At 42.9% G+C, this 24,705-nt stretch overlaps 1 protein-coding gene across 1 annotated transcript; it reads left to right on the top strand.

Moving 5' to 3' along the window:
* The first annotated feature begins 381 nt into the window (after positions 1-381).
* On the top strand, positions 382-9,462 carry NEFL (neurofilament light chain). The gene is made up of 4 exons (XM_070765968.1): positions 382-1,718; positions 4,402-4,526; positions 6,625-6,926; positions 8,885-9,462. Exons 1-4 carry the CDS (start codon positions 642-644, stop codon positions 9,043-9,045), a joined length of 1,665 nt encoding a protein of 554 aa, XP_070622069.1. The 5' UTR covers positions 382-641; the 3' UTR covers positions 9,046-9,462.
* Positions 9,463-24,705: the final 15,243 nt, after the last annotated feature.

The raw sequence follows: 24,705 nt of genomic DNA, 5'->3' as shown, positions 1-24,705 counted from the left end.
TTCTTGTCGGAAGGTCAACAAAAAGGGATCACATGGATCCCTGGACACTGAAACCATCAAAAATCCATGCCCGTTGCCAAGCTTCCTGAATTTTGATCACATGGCCAGGGTGAAAAAGGCCCCAGGGACCTTAGAGGTCTTCTACTCCAACCCCTTGCTTAAGCAGGAAATCCTAACACCACTTCAGACAAACTTCTCCTTAAATCCCTTCTTTCTTTTTCCTGGAACAGCCGGCTGTTAAAGGTTGCCCAGAAGCGGCGACCGACCGGATTGCGCGCAGTCGAAGCGCATCTTTCACCTTCTAAAGAAGAGCGAAGCTGATCGAGGAATGGGTGGAGCTGCCTGATCTAGTGAAGGCGGGAGGGTGGGGGAGATGGGGGAGGAGGAAGAAAAGGAGAGGCTCCTCCAGGATCAACCAAGGAGCTACGGGCCCGGCCAATGGCTCCTCCCTTCCCTTGCGCAGCGCTGCTGCCTTCTCGGCGCTTGGCCCGTCTCGGCTGCGTCAGAGGCTCCCCGGACGGTATAAATAAGAGCGGGCGGCAGTGCCCAGCCGCAGAGCGGTCTCCCTCGGCCAGGTGGCAGCTTCGCTTCTTCCCTCCTCCTCCCCTTCCCCGCCCATCAGGAACAGCCGAGCCGCTGCCATGAGTACCTTCGGCTACGAGACGTACTTCCCCTCCTACAAGCGGCGCTTCGTCGAGAGCGCTCCAAGAGTCCATCTCTCCAGCGTCCGGAGCTCCGGCGGCGGAGGTGGTGGCGGCGGCGGCTATGGAGTGGCCCGCTCCACTTACTCCAGCCTCTCGGCGCCCGTCTCCTCCGTCTCGGTCCGGCGCAGCTACACGTCGTCTTCCTCCTCCTTGCTGCTGCCGCCCTCGGTGGAAAGCCTGGACCTGACTCAAGTGGCGGCTATCAGCAACGACCTGAAGGCCATCCGTAGCCAGGAGAAAGCCCAGCTGCAGGATCTCAATGATCGCTTCGCCTGCTTCATCGAGCGCGTGCACGAGCTGGAGCAGCAGAACAAGGTGCTGGAGGCCGAGCTGATGGTGCTGCGGCAGAAGCACAGCGAGCCCTCGCGCTTCCGCTCCCTCTACGAGCAGGAGATCCGCGAGCTCCGCCTGGCCACCGAGGAGGCCAACCACGAGAAGCAGGCGCTGCAAGGCGAGCGCGAGAGCCTGGAGGACACGCTGCGGGCCCTGCAGGCGCGCTACGAGGAAGAGGTGCTGAGCCGCGAGGACGCCGAGGGCCGCCTGCTGGAGGTGCGCAAGAGCGCCGACGAGGCGGCCCTGGCCCGCGCCGAGCTGGAGAAGCGCATCGACAGCCTGCTGGACGAGCTGGCTTTCCTCAAGAAGGTGCACGAGGAGGAGCTGGCCGAGCTCCAGGCCCAGATCCAGTACGCTCACCTCTCCGTCGAGATGGACGTCTCGGCCAAGCCCGACCTCTCCTCCGCCTTGCGCGACATCCGCTCCCAGTACGAGAAGCTGGCGGCGCGCAACATGCAGAACGCCGAGGAGTGGTTCCGCAGCCGCTTCAACGTCCTCACCGAGAGCGCCGCCAAGAACACCGACGCCGTCCGCGCCGCCAAGGACGAGGTCTCCGAGAGCCGACGCCTCCTCAAGGCCAAGACCCTGGAGATCGAGGCCACCCGCGGCATGAACGAAGCCCTCGAGAAGCAGCTGCAGGAGCTGGAGGAGAAGCAGAACGCCGATCTCGCCTCCCTACAGGTGGAGCGGGCTAAGGGATGGGTGGGGGAGGGTGCTGCTCTCGCTCGCTCTCTCTTGCTTCGCGGCCACCGGGTGGGGTGGAACTGTTTGCCGAGAGAAGCCGCGTCTCCGCGGCTGACACAGCGCTTCCCTTTGCGCTCGGCGAGGGTCGCTTGCTCTCCAAAAGCCGACGGGCGGGGTGGTGATGTTGGTAGTAGGTGGGATTCCTGAACTTCCCATCCACCTTCCTCCGTCTCCCCCGTTGCTTTCAGATCCCCTCAAATCAAAATTTGGGGAACCCCAGCAACCGTTAGCGTGATTGACGGCTGCGTTTTCTTTCGCTCCCGCGACAAGAACGCGCAATTCCGCTTCGTTGCGTAACAGATGCAGCGAAAGATAAACCTTGGGTTGGAGGAGAGCGAGGCTTGTTTTGATCTGGTGTGGCTTCGGTTGTGCAGGCACCTTGTTGCGCTGACATTCCGCTCCCCCCCCACCCCTACCCCAAGGAATACGGAATGGTAACCGCCCCCTTTGCAGCTTTACATTCATTTTTTTCTGTTCTGAGAAAAGATGAAATCGTTGCGCAGGGAATTTAGCGGCTGCTGTCCAAATATAAACTCTTGTCTTCTTCCTTAATAATGAAATAGGTATTCCAAAACAAAAACCAAAGAAACCCCACTTACAGTAGCTAAAATCAACACTTTAATATCGGGTCATATTGACCTGAAACAGTACAAGTGTATAGCAAAAATGTCTTTACAGCAGCCTCTCCTGAAGATGGGGGGATTCTCGGTGATCTCTTTGGTGTTTTTTCTTCTTCTTTTCCCTGCAGAAACTAGGTAACATTACCAAGCGTTGGTGCAAAAAATGACAGAGCAAGAAAGCAAACCAACCAATCAATCAAACAAACAAAAAACAGCACCCCACCCCCTTGCTAGCTAATAGGACTCGCTCAAAGTCATGTCACAGACCACTAGCTAGTTAAAGTTAGGTGCAGTGCCCACATCTGATCTTAAAAGGGTGGGGAAACGAGTTAAGGAGAGAAAAATTGTAGTGGCTTAGTTTTGAATTTTTTTCAGCTTTTGATTCTTAGAAAATGATTGTGTTTGTGCAGAAGAGTTAACAGAGAGCAGATTTCTCCAAAACTGTTTCTGTACTTTGCTGCAGTGCTACGTTTTAGAAACTGTCCCACGCAAAGTTTGAATATATAGCTGGACTCCTTATAATCTACTGGGCAGAAAGGAAGAAAGGAGTTTTGCCACACCAATGTCCAATTAGGTGGCAATGTTCACTATAGCTAAACCCCCTCAAAAACATAGAGAGTTAGTAAAATCAGAGATTGATTCTAGTGAAGAAGTTGTTTAGTTGATTTAAAGTTGTGTGTCGGTGGTTCCAATAGCTGTGTCACATCCTGCAAAACCTGTTTTGTGACCTTTGAATGCAACAGACAACAACTGCAGCACTTTCCAGGCAGGCAATGGTGCAATGCACCAACGTGCTCCAGAAGTCTTTGCCCACTTGTGCCACACCCAGATTAATGTAAGAGCTGTCCAGCATCTGAGGTGCTGAAAAGGACAGTTACTTGCTATTAGCCATGACAGCCTTATCTGCAGTAGTTGTATCCTTCTAAATGGAAAGGGAACCATTATACATAGATTCAACAAAGCTATATTCTGGAATACTTACATACGAATGACAACTATATAAAATATTGTCAGTTTGTGCCTTTTAATCTACGCAGATGAAGCTCAGTTATAAAACTCACTTCAACTGAAACACCTTTTCAATTAATTCCGATTAATATGAACTTACCAACAGCTCAAATTAGAATATGACTGAGTGGTATGCTTAGCTGTTCACATGCTGAACTTTTAATAGCAAGTTTGTAGAACTTACTAAATTTCAAACACCTAACCAAAATTAATATTAATCAAAATTGCCACATTTTTTAAGTATTACCATCAGGCTTTATATCTTATTTTCTAAGTACATTGTATGGATGTAATTATTAAGCAGAAGTACCTTGTCTTGAAATGGTCTGGTTATAGCTACATTTACTACAAACCTTCAGTATTATAGATGCTGATGTGAAAAATTCCAATCAATTTGATAAATGGCACTTCTAAGTGGACATGTCTGGCATTAGCTCTGCCTGTCATCTTAAATAATTTATGAGTTTGAAGAGAAGGTTAGCTCGATTCTTAACACAGATGTTTTAACAGCCTCGTTAAAAGAAAATGATGATTTATGACTATAGATTGGATTTTGGCTTAAAATAGATCCATTACATTCATCGGTGCTTAACTTTAAGAAATATTAACTCGTCTCATTGAATTTGAGAAAATTAATCGGAGTATAGCTTTATTTGTGCATATGCTTTGTGTCTGAATACATTTCAGTTCTCCTAGCTTGCCTATCATCTAAATTATTTACCATGGTTTTACTCAATATAATGAACCAAAAACTATGGTTTTTGAGAAGTATATTTTGGTCTAAGGATCAGAGCCCTTAGGGAGCTTAAAAAATCATAAAATATGTTTTATTTTGTTTAAAATATATGTGATCTCAGTAATATAGGAACATAAGGTTTGGACATTCCAGATGAACCCTTCCACTAAAGTGGAACTAAATTGTTCCTTATCATGGCAAAATATTTGAGCTAACTGAGATTATATACTTAACTATTTCTTTCCCTCCTCAACAGGATACAGTTAATAAATTAGAAAATGAACTGAGAACCACAAAAAGTGAAATGGCTCGGTATCTGAAGGAATACCAGGATCTCCTGAATGTGAAAATGGCTCTGGATATCGAAATTGCAGCATATAGGTAACTCCTAAAGAAAAGAATGAGCTGAGAAGCACAAATTCATTTCACTTGTTGGGAAAACGAGCCTTTCCTGTTGCCTTAATTAACTTGCTTCATCCATTTCTTGGGTTCATAAGATACATTCAGTTGACCTTTTATTATCCTTGTTAAGCCAGTATATACTAGGAGTATAAGTTTTCTTTCCCAGTCTTTTTCTTTCCCAATACAGTGGTACCTCTGCTTAATTTGTTCCGTGACCAAATACCTAAGCAGAAAGGTTTGTAAGTAGAAGCAATTTTTCCCATAAGAATCAATGTAAAAGCAATAATACATGCAAACCCATTAGGAAAGAAATAAAAGGTTGGAATTCGGGTGGGAGGAGGGGGAGAAGGAAGAAGAAGAGGAGGAGGACAGTCATTGCCGAAGGAAGAAGGTGAGGGGAGGGGAATCAAAAAAATCCAAAACTTTAAGGCTTAAAAAAAAAGAAAAAGAAGGACTCTGAGCGGCATCCAGAGAAAGTAAAATGCTCCTTTTATTCTGGGCTGCCCAGAGCAAAGGGAGCATTTCTTTTCTCTGGGCGCTGGCAAAGATTTATTCCCTCTCCAAGCACCCAGAGAAAGGAAAATGCTCCATTTGCTCTGGACTGCCAAAGCCTCCTTAAGCGCCATCAAAAGGCAGCCCAGAAAAGCCCAAGATGGCTGGGATTAAAGGGGGAATGGCAGGAAATTGGCCGGGCCTTCATGCCTCTCAAATTTCCTGGGAAATTTTTCCGGGCTCAGGTTCTTAAGTAGAAAAATAGGTTCTTAAGTAGAGGCAAACAAATCTTGAACACTCGGTTCTTCTCTAGAAAAGTTCTTAAGTAGAGGCTTTCTTAGGTAGAGGTGCCACTGTAGTTTGAAAATAATGTAAAAGTCCCATTCAGAGAAAACTTTTGATATGCTTAGAGTATCATGACAAGCTGCATATCTCTGCCTTGGACTATGCACTACATAGAATATGATATCGATGCTCAAGAGTGACAGAAATATAGTGTATTGGAAATAGACTTCTACTCTCACTAAATGAAAACAAAATTTAAGACTGCAGAAATTCCCAACAAGTTTCTTGTTTGACTAATGTCCCCATCAAAGTTCCGGCGAACTATGCATTAAACCAGGAAGCTATATCTACCAGCATTTCTCTTTGTACATGACTGATGCATAGATTTGATGCCTTTTTTATCTTTTGCCTTGCTCAGTTAATTGGAGAAAGGGCTGCTTAACCATTTGAGAGACACAAACAGAATGTCAATCTGCACCACACTGTATTGCAAATGTCCCATTTCATTCCTAGAATCAAATTCTTCCATGTCTTTGGGGAAAAGGAACAAAAGACTATCCGATGCTGAGAAACGATTCATATTTGAGCTGAAATTTTAAGATATACAGTGTTCCCTCGATTTCCACGGGGGATGCGTTCCGAGACTGCCCGCGAATGTCGAATTTCCGCGAAGTAGAGATGCGGAAGTAAATACACCATTTTTGGCTATGGACAGTATCACAAGCCTTCCCTTAACACTTTAAACCCCTAAATTACCATTTCCCATTCCCTTAACAACCATTTACTCACCATTATTACTGGTACTCATCATTGAACAAGACACTTAGTGATCCTGATATTTATAAGCATAATTATTTATTAACAATAATTATTATTTTTGTTATTTATTTGCAAAAATTATTAGTTTGGCGATGACCTATGACGTCATCGGGTGGGAAAAACCGTGGTATAGGAAAAAAACCCACGAAGTATTTTTTTAATTAATTTTTTTTGAAAAACCGTGGTATAGGCTATTCGCGATGTTCGAACCCACGAAAATCGAGGGAACACTGTACTTTTAAATGATTGGTGAATAACTTTGAAAGAAGTGAAGGGCCTTGTTACTTGGCTTTACTATTAGTTGGTGAATTGTCATGGCTGCTCTTTATACTTATTTATGCTGTGGATGTTTTTATGGTTTTATCATCTTTTCAGTTATTTTAGAATTGTAAGCCACTCAGAGTTGGTTGACTTGGGTGGCTATAGAAAATGAATGAGTGGTATACAAAGGAAGGAAATAACAATGCCTTTTGTCTTCCAGAAAACTGCTTGAAGGTGAAGAGACTCGGCTCAGTTTCACAAGTGTGGGAAATATTAGCAGTGGCTACACGCAGAGTGCTTCGACCTTTGGTAGATCAGCCTACAGCGGTTTGCAGAGCAGCTCCTACTTAATGTCAGCTCGTTCCTTCCCTGCCTATTATTCAAGCCATGTGCAAGAAGAACAGATAGATGTCGAGGAGACGATTGAGGCAACTAAAATGGAGGAGGCCAAAGAAACTCCCCCTTCAGAAGGAGAGGAAGAGGGGGAAGGTGAAGAAGGAGAAGAAGGAGAGGAAGAAGAAGGTATTTTTGTACAGAAAAAGAATATTCTGAAATTTATTGAGTTACATTCATACATAAAATTAAAGTAAACACAGTGGTACCTCATCATACGAACTTAATTGGTTCCAGGAGGAGGTTCGTAAGGTGAAAAGTTTGTAAGATGAAACAATGTTTCCCATAGGAATCAATGTAAAAGCAAATAATGCGTGCAAATCCTTCAGGAAAATCCCAAACTTTAAAGGGGAGGCGAACAGAGGGCAGGGAGGAGCAGCTAAAGGGGGAAGGTGGAAGAAGCAAGGCTAGGCTAAAGGGTGAGTGGGAAGGAAGAAAGGCAAGGGGGCGCCCCTCCCTTTTCTGTCTTAAAAAGACACCGTTTCAGTGCTTTTGCAAGCATGCAAAATCTTTACTCCTCCAAGCTGCCCCTCCCTTTTCTGTCTTAAAAAGACACCGTTTCAGTGCTTTTGCAAGCATGCAAAATCTTTACTCCTCCAAGCTGCCCCTCCCTTTTCTGTCTTAAAAAGACACCGTTTCAGTGCTTTTGCAAGCATGCAAAATCTTTACTCCTCCAAGCTGCCCCTCCCTTTTCTGTCTTAAAAAGACACCGTTTCAGTGCTTTTGCAAGCATGCAAAATCTTTACTCCTCCAAGCTGCCCCTCCCTTTTCTGTCTTAAAAAGACACCGTTTCAGTGCTTTTGCAAGCATGCAAAATCTTTACTCCTCCAAGCTGCCCCTCCCTTTTCTTTCTTCAAAAAAGGGGGGAAAAAGAAACCCCTTCATCCCAGCAGCAGCTGCTTGGGTTCGTAAGGTGAAAATAGTTCGGAAGAAGAGGCAAAAAAATCTTAAACACCGGGTTCGTATCTTGAAAAGTTCGTTAGAAGAGGCGTTCGTAAGATGAGGTGCCACTGTACTTGAAATCAAGAGTGCACTCATTTATTTTACCATGTCTACTCTAATTACACATATAGTGGGATCAGAACTTTCCCCAAACTTTGGGATGGATGAAGCTTGAATTTAAGGTTTGGCATCATCTTTAAGGTTGTAGTCTACCTCTGATAAATTTCTTGCTCCCATGATCTCCCCACCCCCTTTCTTTCACATTTTTATTTGATAAATCTCTCATGAAATAGAAGGTGGGATAATTGAGCAAAAATGCCAAATGCTTGAAATCTCATATTGGGTATTTTAACTGGTAGTTTTATTTTTCCTCTTCAAAATGCATGTCAATTTTTATTGTGTAGATTGCTATTGATTGACATGCATAGTTCTGCTCATTTGACTAGAGTTAATCAAAGGAGCAAATGACACTACTGTGAATTATTGAAACCATGAGGATAAAAGGGTTTTTGAAGCCTAAATCAACACTGAACATCACTTGGATTTGCATATTCTATTTTCTTTCTTCTTTCCTGAATACACATTTCTCTGCCATGTGCTATCATTGCTTTGATCAATGAAAGCAAGCATTGAATTAGTCATTTTTTGAAAAAATCTACTGCAGATCAAAGAAGTTTTATTTGTTGATATCTTGCCTTTTCCAAGTACAAATATTAAATGATTGCCAACGTTTCTAATTTTGGATTCAAAGGTTCTTAAAGAGTGTCTAACTTATCGATCTCACAAATACCATTCCATGTAATCTGTGCAGTTTAGGAGCTAGAAAGAATTCCGTGTACTATAACCCAGTTTTAACGTAGATTATGAACAAAGTTGGCTTGAGCATGTAGGTTTTTAAGAGATTCACAAACCTTTAAAAAATATATTATATTGCATGCAGACTAGGCAAGTTTAGTGCCCTCCTGTCCTGGATTATAATAAGCAGAGCATTTTTATGCTAGCGGTCCAGATATATATAATTATAATACAATCCTATTCTAACATATTTATGCTATACTGCAACAATTCTATAATGGCAACTGGACCACATGCTGTAATCTTACACACCTTAAACTTTGCCTTTTTCTCTATTTTTTATTTGGAAGCTAAGGAAGAAACTGAAGAGGGTGAGGAAGAAGGTGGAGAAGGTGAAGGAGAGGAAGAAGAAGAAGAGGAGGAAGCAGATGAGGGAGATAAAAAGGAAGATGACGATGAACAAGAAAAATCTAGTGGAGAAGAAACTCCAAAGCAGCAAAAGAAGGATTGATCTGAATCAACTTGTTTGCTGGTTTCCCAGATAGCGAGCTAGAATTGCTACACCATGTATTTAAATTCCAAATATGTTCTTGTGTTTAAATAATTTAATTATTTATCCATCCTTTTCCTTTTTCCTTTTTTTGATGCAAAGTAACCCGAATGCTTGCAGAGTGTCAGGCTGGCTTACCGCCAAACCATGCATGGTATATCCTTATGAGCCCCACCATCAATGTGCAATTGGGCTGATTTCAAACCTTAATGTCTGAAGGGGAAAATAATAAATTAAGAGATGTGGAATTTATTAGTGGGGTGGGGGAAAACTATGTCTCAGGTTAGACTTGTTCTGGAAACCATGAATGGGAAAAACAATGAAATCTGTGCAATCAAGCTGGTCAATAAAGTTACAGAGCTGCATATACAACTTTCAGTTTTGTGTATTTCTTGACTAATTCCGAAAAGGGTGCCTGAAATATTTCTAATATATTCCATGTCAAATATGGTAGTGACTGAGATATGAGTTAGGTCCCACAGAGTTGGCCTTCTCTGGGTCCTGTCGACTAAACAATGTCATCAGGTGGGACCCAGGGGAAGTGCCTTCTCTGTGGTGGCCCCGACCCTCTGGAACCAGCTCCCCCCGGAGATTAGGATTGCTCCCACCCTCCATGCCTCTTGTAAAGTCCTTCCCCTCTGCCGTCAGGCATGGGGGAATTGAGACATCCCCCCCAGGCCTATATAGTTTATGTATGGCATGTTTATGTGTATGTTTTGCTTTTAAATAAGGGATTTTTAAGATATTTTTAAATATCAGATTTGTTACTGTACATTGTTTTTATTATTGCTGTGAGCTGCCCCGAGTCTACGGAGAGGGGCGGCATACAAATCTAAATAATAATAATAATAATAATAATAATAATAATAATAATAATAATAATAATAATATGAATCACATGCTTCCATTGATAGATTTCCATAAAGGATGAACCAGAAAAAAAGAAAGAAAGAAAGAAAGACAGGATTCTATTTGTCCACCAAACTTGTGGGAAGAGTTTGAGTCAAGCTTCTCAGAGAACCTACTGTATCTCAAGAGGATTGTTAAGATAAATAGATTAAAGGGATACCTGAGCTGAAAAGACAAGATATAAATATTAAAACCCAACTATAATAGTTTCCCCAGATACAAACTCTAGTATCTTAAGAAAAAAACAAAATAAAACTGGGAATAGTCTCCAACAATTAATTCAGATTGAGGTATATTCAGATAAGATATTTGCTGAGTATGCACAATATGTTTATGCAGTTCATAAGGCCATGGCGTGTGAACTACCAAAGGCCAATTAGGAAAGGGTTTGTTAATCAGTGGTGAAATCCAATTTTTTTTTTTACTACCGGCTCTGTGGGCATGGCTTGGTGGGTATGGTGTGGCTTGGTGGGCATGGCAGAGGAAGGATACTGTAAAATCTCCATTCTCACCTTATTCCTGGGGGAAGGATAACCTACTACAATCTGGTAATTATTTGCTGTATTTATCTATTCCTGGGACTCTGGCCAGCTGCTAAGACTTTATAAACAGTACGGTGAAGCCTTTTCTATACTCCACCTTTTTTTACGAAAAGACTCAAACTGCATAAAACATTTGTATATAGCAAAACATTTATTAGTTAATCCGGTGGTGTGCATCTGATACTTGGGGGGGCTCGGCACTGGGACAGAACAATTAGGTATGTTTGTAGTCTTGAGTTATTTATAAAAAACAGACGGGCTAAAAATAAACACAATATGACATGCAAATGAAATGTCTGCATACAAACAAAGAAGCTCAGAGAGCACCAAGAACTCCACGGATGATATATTTTCCCAGAACTGCTAAAAAACCCCAAAAAACAGGTTGACTTAATAACTGATGGAATTATGCAGATGTATGCATGTTACTGTGTCCAACACTTTCAGAATAAAAACAGATTGTGCAGGAGCCAAACTGATGTGATGCTGAAAGGAATTCTAAAGAGGCCTGTTAGAGCACTTTGAAGAGCACTCACGCAAAAAAAAATATGGCAAAATGATAAATTAGGAAAAGCAGGTAGATATTTATTCTTATTGATTTGACAGGATTTCTAATCCACTCCAACACAAAATGATCCAGGGTGCTGAAATAACTCACTAGGAAAGGGGTGCAGGGAGACAGGAAAAAAAACCAACCCCAAAACTAGGGCAAGATGGAACTTTCCGCCTTCCAAATGCAGAGTTCCCAGTAAGGGTTTTTAGTTACAGTGGTACCTCGGTTCTTGAACACTTTGGTTCTCGTACATTTCAGATACCGAACAAAATTGTCAGCAAAAATTTGCTTCGGTATCTGAACAAAAATTCAGATACCGAACAGCCACAGAAAATTTTGTTTATTATCCGAAATGTTACCGCCGGGGGCGGCTGCAATCCCGGCAGCTTCAGGGGGCTGAGGAGCTCTATAAGCGCTCCAAGCTGCAGGAAGGGTGGGGGCGGCTGCAATCCCGGCAGCTTCGGCGGGTTCTTTTCTTTACCTGTAAGCAGCTGCACCAACTTTCTCCGTCCCGGCGGCGGCAACAGCGGCGGCTTCCCTTCAAGTAGCAACAGTGCCGGGAACGTCATGTGATGAAGGGAAGCCGCCGGAGCTGTCTCAGCAGTTGTCGCCGCTCCGGCGGCTTCCCTTCATTACGTGATGTTCCCGGCGCTGTTGCTACTCGAAGGGAAGATGCCGCCGTTGCCGCCGTCGGGACGGAGAAAGTTGGTGCAGCTGCTTACAGGTAATAAGACGAAGCACTGAGGAAAGGAAAGCTCTGTTTAGGGTGACCCGCTCCCTTCTTAATCAGGGGGGAGTTGGGGAGCCCTTGCAGAGTAGCGCCGAGGAGTTTAACACGTTTTTCGCTGATAAAGTCGCTCAGATCCGGGCCGACCTCGACTCCAATTGTAAAACAGAGTCGACTGACAACGAGTCAGTCGAGGTGACTGGGGCACGTACTTGTCCACCTGTCTGGGAAGAGTTTGATCTGGTGACACCTGATGAAGTGGACAAGGCCATTGGAGCTGTGAGTTCCGCCACCTGTCTACTGGATCCGTGTCCCTCCTGGTTGGTCTCGGCCAGCAGGGAGGTGACACGGAGCTGGGCTGAGGAGATTACCAATGCTTCCTTGGGGAGGGGAGTCTTTCCAACACTCTATAAAGAAGCGCTCGTGCGCCCCCTCCTCAAGAAGCCTTCCCTGGACCCAGCCGTACTTAATAACTATCGTCCAGTCTCCAACCTTCCCTTTATGGGGAAGGTTGTCGAGAAGCTGGTGGCACTCCAGCTCCAGCGGTCCTTGGAAGAAGCCGATTATCTAGGTCCCCGACAGTCGGGTTTCAGGCCCGGTTACAGCACGGAAACCGCTTTGGTCGCGTTGATGGATGATCTCTGGCGGGCCCGGGACAGGGGTTTATCCTCTGTCCTGGTGCTCCTCGATCTCTCAGGGGCTTTCGATACCATCGACCATGGTATCCTTCTGCACCGGTTGGAGGGGTTGGGGGTGGGAGGCACTGTTCTCCAGTGGTTCTCCTCCTACCTCTCTGGCCGGTCGCAGTCGGTGTTAGTGGGGGGTCAGAGGTCGGCTCCGAGGTCTCTCCCTTGTGGGGTGCCTCAGGGGTCGGTCCTCTCCCCCTTGCTATTTAACATCTACATGAAACCGCTGGGTGAGATCATCCAAGGTGAGGTATCATCAATATGCCGATGATACCCAGCTTTACATCTCCACCCCATGCCCAGTCAACGAAGCGGTGGAAGTGATGTGCCGGTGCCTGGAGGCTGTTGGGGCCTGGATGGGTGTCAACAGACTCAAACTCAACCCGGATAAGACGGAGTGGCTGTGGGTTCTGCCTCCCAAGGACAATCCCATCTGTCTGTCCATTATCCGGGGGGGGGGAATTATTGACCCCCTCAGAGAGGGTCCGCAACTTGGGCGTCCTCCTCGATCCACAGCTCACATTAGAAAACCATCTCTCAGCTGTGGCGAGGGGGGCGTTTGCCCAGGTTCGCCTGGTGCACCAGTTGCGGCCCTATCTGGACCGGGACTCATTGCTCACAGTCACTCATGCCCTCATCACCTCGAGGTTCGACAACTGTAATGCTCTCTACATGGGGCTACCTTTGAAAAGTGTTCGGAAACTTCAGATCGTGCAGAATGCAGCTGCGAGAGCAGTCATGGGCTTACCTAGGTATGCCCATGTTTTACCATCACTCCGCAGTCTGCATTGGCTGCCGATCAATTTCCGGTCACAATTCAAAGTGTTGGTTATGACCTTTAAATCCCTTGATGGCATCAGACCAGAATATCTCCGAGACCGCCTCCTGCCGCACGATTCCCAGCGACCGATTAGGTCCCACAGAGTGGGCCTTCTCCGGGTCCCGTCAACTAAACAATGTCGGTTGGCGGGTCCCAGGGGAAGAGCCTTCTCTGTGGCGGCACCGGCTCTCTGGAACCAACTCCCCCCGGAGATTAGAACTGCCCCTACTCTTCCTGCCTTCCGTAAACTCCTTAAGACCCACCTTTGCTGTCAGGCATGGGGAAATTAAACATCTCCCCTGGGCACGTTTAATTTATATATGGTATGCTTGTGTGTGTGTCTGTTAGTATATGGGGTTTTTCTTAAATATTTAAATTAATTGGATTATTATGATTGTTTCACTTGTTGTGAGCCGCCCCGAGTCTTCGGAGAGGGGCGGCATACAAATCCAAATAATAAATAAATAATAAATAAATAAATAAAGGAGCCCCCTGAAGCTGCCGGGATTGCAGCCACCCCCAGCTGTAACATTTATCCCATAGGAAATAAAGAAAATAGATTTAATTGGTTCCCAGCGAGTCAACAGGGGCTGGGAACCAATTAAATCCATTTCCATTATTTCCTATGGGATAAATTAACTCGGTACTCGACCAAATCGGTTCTCGACCACACTTCTGGAACGAATTGTGGTCGAGAACCGAGATACCACTGTATTTTAAATATTAGATTTGTCATATGCTGTTTTATTATTGTTGTTAGCCGCCCCGAGTCTACGGAGAGGGGCAGCATACAAATCTAATAAATAAATAAGACTAGTCTGGAATGGGATTTGGGGGTTTGCCAAACTGTGCAGAATCTTCGCTAGGGGAACCCCCAAACCTGGGTAAATGCATAGCAGGCCACCCCTGCATTATTTATTTTATTTTATTTATTTATTAGATTAAACATATCCTGCTATGAGTTTCTTTAACTTTTTTTAAAGGTGATTTGATTGTTTTCACTCCTAAGCTTTAAAGCAGGGGTGTCCATCCTTGACAACTTTAAGACCTGTGGACTTTAGCTCCTAGAATTCTGGAAGTTGAAATGCACAGTTCTTAAAAGTTTCCAAAAAGCGAAGGGCTGAATTTTTTTTTTACTACCACACTGTGGGCGTGGCTTATTCCAAATTCCAAAGGTGGAATTTGAGATCAAATGACTCTTGGACTGTGACCTGATTGAACCATGTGACAGGCTACATCGGCAGGGGAAAGAAAACTTTACTTTTAACTAGGGGCAAACCTGAGGGGGGGGGGGGGGTTAGAGTCAGGTTTCACCAGATCTGCCAATAGGACAAGCCTAATAAATCTGTACTTTGAGGAACATGCCTGCCTTGGAGTTTGGATTCCGTGTATTACTTGGAACCCTGACATAGAGATCTTAATGTCTTGCTGTTGGCCCTAATGGTTGTGTTTAACAAGGGCCAAAACAAACACACAAATCAGTGCTGGGTTTTAATTTTTTTTAATACCGGTTCTGTGGGTATGGCTTGGTGGGTATTATAAAATTTCCATTCCCACCCCACTCCAGGGGAAGATTAGTGCAAAATCCCCATTTCCACCCAATCAGATGGGACTTGGGAGGCAGAAAATAGATGGTTAGATGTATTATTTTCCGGTTCTCTGAACTAGTCAAAATTTCCATGACCAGTTCTCCGAACTACTCAAAATTTCTGCTTTCAGTTCTCCGGAAGACATCAGAATCTGTTGAAACCTCTGACCCAGATGCTTAGCAGAATCTGTTTTTCCCTTTTACTGCTTAAGCTATTGACCAATCACTGAGAAACAGCACTAAATATTGGCTTACAAAGTCAATGCTGTAAATGTTAACCAATTTTTAATCGACATCTAGTCCACTCTGGTAATTTGTTCACATCTTTCTCCAATCCAAATTCCGCATTACCGTATATACTTGAGTATAAGTCGGTCCGAGTATAATCCGAGACACCTACTTTTGCCACAAAAACTGGGAAAACCTATTGACTCGAATATGAGCCCAGGGTGGAAAATACAGTGGCTACTGGTAACTTATAAAAATGGAATATTCTTCTATTGTAGCTTCTTAAAATTGTTTTTGTAGAAGAATAAAAAAAACATATGACGAATGGTTGCAAGAACTGGATATATCTAGTTTAATGAAAAAAAAGGGCCAGGGGAGACATGATAGCATTCTTCCAATATCTCAGGATTTGCCACAAAGAGAGTCAACCTATTTTCCAAAGCACCTGAGGGCAGAACAAGAAGCAATGGGTGGAAACTAAACAAGGAGAGAAGCAACTTAGAACTAAGGAGAAAATTCCTGACAGTTGGAACAATGAATCTGTGGAACAGCCTGCCACCAGAAGTTGTGAATTCTCCAACACTGGAAGTTTCTAAGATGTTGGATACCCATTTGTCTGAAGTAGTGTAGGGTTTCCTGCCTAGGCAACGGGTTGGACTAGAAGACCTCCAAGGTCCCTTCCAACCCTGTTGTTATTATTATTATTATGTAACTTTTTTCCTTCCAAAATGTTTTTTATTTCTTGCATCTTTCTTCCTCCCCTTCCAAAATATTTTTTCTAAATTCCAAAACCCTCTTAAAATATATTTAGGAATGTTATCTTAATCTTAAAACCTGTTATCTTAATCTTCATTACAATATCATTATAATTTTCTTAATAATTGGGATTTCATATATTCTTTCAAAACAATTGCTTAAATCAAACTTCCATATAATAAATATTCAGATTTTCCATTTAAAACATCTTTCATAAGTTAAAATCATTACTATGTCAATAGATCAGTAAATAACAATTGGGGGTTACTCAATCATTAATTGTAAAATCTTTCTTCTACATGATATTTATCTTGCATAAGGAGAAACCATAGTCTTAAAAAATGTAAATCTATTCATATTAATTATGTAGAACAAATGATTAATGACAAAATTCATGCTATTAATAATATTATCCTAACCTTTGTATTGTTTTAAACAAGTCAGCATTAACAATCCTCTTGGGTATAAGTATAGTTGGAAGAAAAAGTTTAATTACACAGAATTATCCCCACTTCAAGCAACAATTTCTTACAAAATAACCTATCCTGTTAATCAAATTTAAATGGGTAACTTACATTTTCCTTGTACACTTTATTTACTTGTAAAATATTGTCGTTGGCTTGATCAGCCATCTTATTTTTCCTTCTGAAAGTCTCTTCAACCCTCCCGCCCCTTCCCCCAGTGCTTCCTGTAGAGGAGGAGCTGTGATTGTTGCAGCCTGCTGCCAATCAGATAGCCCTCCCGCCCCTTCCCCCAGTGCTTCCTGTATAGAAGAGGAACTGTGATTGGTTCAGCCTGCTGCTAATCAGGCAGTTGAGGGTTACTGTATTGCCAACAGCAGAAAGAAAAAAAAACCTCATGAGGTTTCTTTCCTTCCTGCCTTTCACATCAGAACTGTGGAGCTTTGGAAAATGCTGCAGGGCAGTTTTCAGGTCAGTGAAAGTCAGTGACTCTGGTATAAGTCAAGGTTGGATTTTTTGGCACATTTTTGTGGAGAAAATCTCGACTTATACTCGAGTATATACGGTAATTTGCTTGAAAGAACAGATTCCTCTTCAATTCAGTGCAAATAATGCCTAGGCCAGTGTTTCCCAACCTTGGCAACTTGAAGAAATTTGGACTTCAACTCCCAGAATTCCCCAGCCAGCATTTGCTGGCTGGGGAATTCTGGGAGTTGAAGTCCAAATATCTTCAAGTTGCCAAGGTTGGGAAACACTGGCCTAGGAGAATCCATCTTCCCTGTGTCAAATATAAACACAATTCTTCCTTCCCAGTTACATTTTCAAGCTCCCTGTGACTTTTGTGGAATCAGTATTGTAAACTGAAAGAAAGCTAAGCATATCAAACAGGGAATAACCCAAGATTGGTTTTTTCCCCCTGATGCAATTATTAGCCACTAGAAATATCCATTATGTTTAGGAACTCTGGAGCTGGACCAGGTTTTGGGTTTTTTTGACGCACTGCAACAAAAGAGGAGGAGGACAGCAGGCAACTTCCAAAGAGCATGTGTTCTGTCGGGCTCTCTGGTAGAATCCTCCCAAAAATGCACAGATACAATTTCAGACATGCACACGTTTGAAAATTCAAAACAATGTTCTTTATAATGAAAATTCACTTAAACCAAGCCCTCTTTTGGGATAGCAAAGAGCACTCGTCTCCAAACAAACTGGTGATTTATACAAGTCCCTTATCAGTCCTGTGATACTTAGCTTGCAGCTGTGAGGCAATTCACAGTCCTTCTTCTTTCACAAAGTGAAACACACTTTGCTCTGGTTTAGTTTCAAAGCGGGGAAAAATCAGCACACAAAAGGTCAAAGTCAGTAAAGCAGTCACGAAACACAACGATCAGATAATCCTCCACAATGGCCAAACCCACAGGCTGCTATTTATAGCAGCCTCACTAATGACCACAGCCCTACCCAACCACAGGTGGCCTCATTTTCTTTGATAATAATCTCTCAGTTGTTACTGCCTATGCATCGCTCTCCGCATGCGTGGCTGTATCATTAACTCTTGTTCCGAATCCAAGGAGGAGCTAGATAATTGATCTCCTTCTGAGCTGTCTGCCACACTCTCCTCCTCCCTGTCACTCATGTCTTCTTGGTCAGAGGAGCCTTCATCAGCAGATTCCACCGGGGGCAAAACAGGCCTGCAGCATGTGGATGTCTCCCCCACATCCACAGTCCTTGGGGCAGGAGCTGGGCCAGAGCTAACCACAACAGTATGAAACCAACAGTGGTACCTCTACCTAAGAACGCCTCTACTTAAGAACTTTTCTAGATAAGAACCGGGTGTTCAAGATTTTTTTGCCACTTCTTAAGAACCATTTTCTACTTAAGAACCCAAGCCCGGACATTATGGAATGTTCAGAATTAGATATGATGATGAGACGGTTAAATAACCAAGCTGAAACAGAATTTTATAAAACTTGGCAGAAAGTTTACAACTGGTGGAATACAATTTTTAAAAAAAAGATATTATAACAAAGTATTGAATAGTTAAATTTACTAGATTGAATATATTATATAGTGATATTTGATAGATAAGTTTATATCTCTCTTTAATTATTTTAATTATAATTATACAACTGCTGGAAAGTATTGAAAAGTTAAGACTTTTATGTGAGCATATATTATATAGAGATATTTTATTGATAAGTTTACTTTTTTGTATTGATCTAAATTAGAATTTGTTTTTTTCTTCTGTATTAAGAAGACTTCTATATCGAGTGGAGCAATTGTAGCTCCTTTTTGTGTTAAATGTTGTACGTCTTGTCCTGTCTTATATTTTTAAAAATTAATAAAAAATATATAAAAATACAAAGACCCTGAGCCCGGAAAAATTTTCCAAGAAATTTGAGAGTGACACGAAGACCCAATCAGTTTTTCTGCCATTCCCCCTGGGTTTCTATCTCTGGCGCAGTGTATGGGAGGCAGCCTCACGCCGAGTGTATGGGAGGCGCATGCTCCTCCTCGCCGCCTTAGAGTCCCTCTTTGTTTTTTTAAGCCTTAAAGTTTTGGATTTTTTTTTATTCCCCTCCCCTCCCCTTCTTCCTTTGCCAGCAACTGTTCTCTTCCTCCTCTTCTTCCTCCTCCCCCCACCCAAATTCCGAGCTTTTATTTCTTTCCTAATGGGTTTGCACGCATTATTTGCTTTTACATTAATCCCTATGGGAAAATTTCCTTCTACTTACAAACTTGTCTTTTCCCTACTTCAGTTTCTTATATAACCACACACAAAAAAATTCATCCATATTTTATAATACAGTGGTACCTGTACTTAAGAACTTAATTCATTCTGTGACCAGGTTATTAACTACAAACTTTTCTACTTAAGAACCTGGTCACAGAACAAATTAAGTTCTTAAGTAGAGGTACCACTGTATTATAAAATATGGATGAATTTTTGTGTGTGGTTATATAAGAAACTGAAGTAGGGAAAATACAATTTTAGTTTAGATTAAAAATAATGATTTAATGATAAAAGCTTTGGCAAGGTGACAAGATAAAGAAACTGCCAGTCTGTTAAAGGACTGGCAGTATTGTAGACACTTCACTTAGGGAAGGGTTAAGAAAGAAGGAGAGGAAGTAGAAAGGTAGGAGAAGAGAGGTGAGAGCAGGGGTCCCCAAACTTTTTACACAGGGGGCCAGTTCATTGTCCCTTGGACTGTTGGAGGGCCGGACTATATAAAAAAGCTATGAACAAATCCCTATGCACACTGCACATACCTTGTTTTAAAGTAAAAAACACAATGGGGACGTACTATTTAAAGGGGGGAGAAGATCTGAAATTCATATATGTTTATGTTTTGTTTTTAATTTTCTTTTGTTGACATCTGATTGGCTATACAAGGTTTCCTTGGCTTATGAAAAATGTATAAAGAAAGAAGGAAGCACTTTGGCATAATGGTTAATAAGTTAGAAATATAATTGGTGTTGCACTTTTTGAAGGAACATTAAGGAGGGAATTTAATTAAAAGAAAATGAATGTAACTGGATGACAAAATTAGAAAAAAAAAACTTTGCAACTTTTTTGATGATTGATATTAGTTACTAACAAAATACCACATTTTATTCATGGAAAATTAGATGGTGCCCTGTGTTGTTTGAATGTATGTTGAGAGAAAAATTAACCCCCCCCCCCAAACAGTCCTTCCTTCCTCTGTCCCTCCATTCATTTCATTCTTCCTTCCTTCCTTTCTTCCTTGTTCCCTCCATTTCTCCTTCCTTCCTTCTTTCCTTCCTTCCTTCCCTCCTTCATTCCTCTCCACTTCTCCTTCCCTCCCTCTCTTTCCCTTTTCTTTCTTTCTCTCTCTCTTTTCCCTGTGCTCTTGTCACTCACTGGTGGGCCGGATAAATGGCCTCAGTGGGCCGCATGTGGCCCACGGGCTGTAGTTTGGGGACCGCTGGGTTAGAGAAAGAAGGGAAAAAGAGATTAAAAGAAAGTAGAAAGAGGAGCAGAGAAAGAGGGAAAGGAAGTTTGAGTGATAAAAGTAGAAGTGCAGACTGGCAGACGTTTGATATTGAGATTGAGGTCAAAGCAAGATATTTGTGATGATTCTCTTTTTGCTATTATGGTGTTTGGTTCATAAGGATGTAAATATTTTTATTTATTTATTGTTAGAGTTGAAAGGGACCATAAGGCCATCGAGTTCAACCCCAAGCAGGAACCCTATAGTACATCAGTCAAGTGGCGGTTCAATCTTCTCTTAAAAATGTCCAGAGTGTTGGAGTTCACAACGTCCACTGGTAGGTTGTTCCATTCCATCTATTTGATGTATGTTGGAGAAATAATAATAATATATATATACAAAAATAGAAAAGAATAGAATAGATGTGGCAGACAACTAATAATCTTCCAGCTGGATGGACTTGTTAGCTAATGTTTACTGACCCCCCACATCCTGGACACAAATTGTTTCAACTCCTACCCTCAAAACGTCGCTACAGAGCACTGCACACCAAGACAACTAGACACAAGAACAGCTTTTTTCCGAACGCCATCACTCTACTAAACAAATAATTCCCTCAACACTGTCAGACTTTCTACTAAATCTGCACTTCTATTCTACTAGTTTTTCTCATCATTCCTATCACCCATTTCCTCCCATGTTGACTGTATGACTGTAACTTGTTGCTTATATCCTAAGATTTTTATTAATATTGCTTCTTCATTGCTTATTTGACCCCTATGACAATCATTAAGTGTTGTACCACATGATTCTTGACAAATGTATATTTTATTTTATGTACGCTGAGAGCATATGCACCAAGACAAATTCCTTGTGTGTCCAATCACACTTGGCCAATAAAAATTCTATTCTATCTATTGAGAGAGAAACTTTTTGCTGCTGGAGGGCTGCTGGCACTCCTAATAAAGGATCCTTTGAGTTAACTTGAGAGGGTTTTTCGTGTTTGGAGACCTGGGTCGAACCAGAGATGGGCTGCCAATTTTTTTTACTGCCATTGTGGGTTGTGGCTTATTTTGTGGGTGTGGCTTGATGGGCATGTGACCAGGTGGGAGTGGCTTGACAATCATGTGACTAGGGGGTGGCTTAAACATCATGTGACAGGGTGGGAGTGGCTTGCTGACCAAGGTAAGTTTTCAAATAGGTGGTTGGACTCTTTCTCAGTTGATTAAGTCGCATTATTTGAATAGCCACAATAAAGGACAAATGATAGACAGCATTATTGGTAGAGGAGCACAATCACATTTTAAGCTTTTGTACTGAACCCACAAGGTTCTGTATGATTACTACCCACTTTGCATCCCGGGCCCTGTGGGGGCAGCCTATTACTGGTCAGAGCAATATCCCTAATATTTGGGCCAGGTTGAGCAGAGAATTACATTTCCATTGCAGGGATTTCCTTCCAATCTGTGAACCCCCAAAATAGCAAGTTGTAATGGGGAAAGACATTCTCCGGGTCCCGTCGACTAAACAATGTCGTTTGGTGGGACCCAGGGGAAGAGCCTTCTCTGTGATGGCCCCAACCCTCTGGAACCAGTGATTAGGATTGCCCCCACCCTCCTTGCCTTTCGTAAACTTCTTAAGACCCACCTTTGAGACATCTTCCCCAGGCCTTTATAATTTATGTATGGTATGTTGTGTGTATGTTTTTTAATTATGGGTTTTTTAGTTTTTAAATATTAGATTTGTATTTTACATTGTGTTCACTATTGCTGTGAGCTACGGAGAAGGGGAGCATACAAATTTAATAAGTAAGTAAGTAAGTAAGTAAGTAAGTAAGTAAGTAAGTAAGTAAGTTACTTAAACATGCCTGGGATAAACATATATCCATCCTAAGATAAAATACAGAAAATAGTATAAGGGCAGACTAGATGGACTATGAGGTCTTTTTCTGCGGTCAGACTTCTATGTTTCTATGTTAAGTAAGTAAGTAAGTAAGTAAGTAAGTAAGTAAGTAAGTAAGTAAGTAAGTAAGTAAGTAAATAAATTTAATCCAATGAGCTACTGGGTTATTGTGTTACTTTTACTTTTAATTCGGGCTTTCCCCAATTGCAAAGTGCCATTTGAGCACTAAATATCCCTGCAGATGTGCCTGAATTGGGAGGGTACCACTTAGAAGGTGTTGTGAGTGACCCTTGTCCACCTCAGGTCAGGCCTGGTTCTGAAGTGGATGAGCCAAGCCACTCAGGGTAAGCGGGTCAGCGGGGTTGCCAGAGGAAGCTGAGAGAGTGAGGCAGACAGTGACTGGGGAGAGCTCGGGGGAGCTGATGTGACAATAGGGGATTGGTCTCTGTCAGACAGTGGGGAAGACATATTAGTGGAAAATAATTGGATTAATCCATGCTATAGAATGGCTAGAAGGCAAGAAGAGATCCAGAGTAAAAGGTATTAATTCACAGCCTTAGCTCTTTGAGGTGTAATGTTACTTCCAGGCACTTCACTTCACCAGAAGAGCCCTTCACTCCTCCACTCGAAACAGAATACCCTACGAGACTAGACTTTCAATCCTGGGCCTAGAAAGTTTAGAACTAAGGCGCCTTAAACAAGATCTAAGTATTGCCCACAAGATCATATGCTGCAACGTCCTGCCTGTCGGCGACTACTTCAGCTTCAACCACAACAACACAAGAGCACACAACAGATTTAAACTTAATATTAACCGCTCCAAACTTGACTGTAAAAAATATGACTTCAGCAACCGAGTTGTCGAAGCGTGGAACTCATTACCGGACTCCATAGTGTCATCCCCAAACCCCCAACACTTTACCCTTGGATTATCTACGGTTGACCTATCCAGATTCCTAAGAGGTCAGTAAGGGGCGAGTACAAGTGCACTAGAGTGCCTTCCGTGCCCTGTCCTATTGCTCTCCTATATCTCCTATATCTTTTCTTCTATTCCTATATCTCTTCTTCTATTCTTTCATTGATATGTTCTATTACTATATCTTCTTTTCTATTCTTTCTTAGATATGTTTTACTATGAGTATCTCCTCTATTACCTTCATCATGTATTTTACTATGTGTATATAGATATATACCCACTAAAACCCTCGTTGTGTATTGGACAAAATAAATAAATAAATAAAATAAAATAAATAAAGGAAGGGTGGTGGGAAATGGGGGTGTGGACTCTCAACGTTTGTTCCATGGAAGAGCCAAGAAACTGGTGTGCTTAAAAAGAAGTTCTAACAATTACGATCTCTGCCTCCAAAGACAATTCTGTGCAGGATTTCTGTGCTAGCAAAAATATTTGCTGAGCTACCGCCTCTGTTTTGAGTAATGAGAAGGGGTTATCTAAGGAATGTGATAACGACTGAGTTTGGTACATTTCCCAGACCCAGAGTCAAATTGGGTGTTTTAATGAGATGGAATTCTGCTTCTGTACTACTTTTACACTATGCATTGCATTCATGTATCCTGCTTTGAGTGAAATAAAGAATGAGTTTTTATTACTAAGAAGTGATTTTCCAGGGATTGGAATTTATCGGAAGCCTACGAACAGAACAGAAGGTACTTCTGCAGTTGACTTTGTCAAGTTCTGTGTTCTAGATCAGTGTTTTTCAACCAGTTAGTTGGGGGAAGGATCAAAAGCAACATGAGAAAATATTATTTTACTGAAAGAGTAGTAGATCCTTGGAACAAACTTCCAGCAGACGTGGTAGATAAATCCACAGTAACTGAATTTAAACATGCCTGGGATAAATATATATCCATCCTAAGATCAAATACAGAAAATAGTATAAAGACAGACTAGATGGACCATGAGGTCTTTTTCTGCCATCAGACTTCTATGTTTCTATGTTTCTAGTGTGCCGCGGCACATAGTCAGGTGTGCCGCGAAGCTCAGCTTCCGAGACCGGAAGTTGAGCTTCATTCTTCACGCCTCCTTTTTTGCGCCTTCCTTCTTTGTGGCAGATGAGCTTTGGGGCCCAGCAGGAGAGTGCCGGCAACAGCGGAATCGGACAGTAGCTGGGTGGCGGCTGCGAGCGGGAGCTCCAGGTCAGAGGCACCGGCAGAGCCCTGCCCAGATGGAGCTTCCCTGGCGTTGGCAGCAAGTGTCTTTGGGGCCCGGCGGGAGGGCACCAGCAGTGGGAGCGGGCGGGCGGGCGCCATCAGCAGCGGCACTGGGTTGTAGCTGGGGGATGGCGGCGGCGAGCAAGAGCTCCAGAGCGGAGGCACCAGCAGCGCCCCGCCCAGCTGGAGCTTCCCTGGCGGGTATGGCAACAAGTGTCCTTTGGGGCCCAGGGGGAGGTCACTGGCAGTGGGAGGGTGCCGGCTGCAGCGGCCCCGGGCAGTCGTCAGGGGATGGCGGCGGCGAGAGGGAGCTCCAGGGTGGAGGCAGCG

The sequence above is a fragment of the Erythrolamprus reginae genome, chromosome 12 (assembly GCF_031021105.1).
Source record: "Erythrolamprus reginae isolate rEryReg1 chromosome 12, rEryReg1.hap1, whole genome shotgun sequence".
NCBI classification, from domain to species: Eukaryota; Metazoa; Chordata; class Lepidosauria; order Squamata; family Dipsadidae; genus Erythrolamprus; species Erythrolamprus reginae.
Note: the sequence above shows the minus strand (reverse complement) of the source record. Positions and strands in the feature narration are given on the sequence as shown.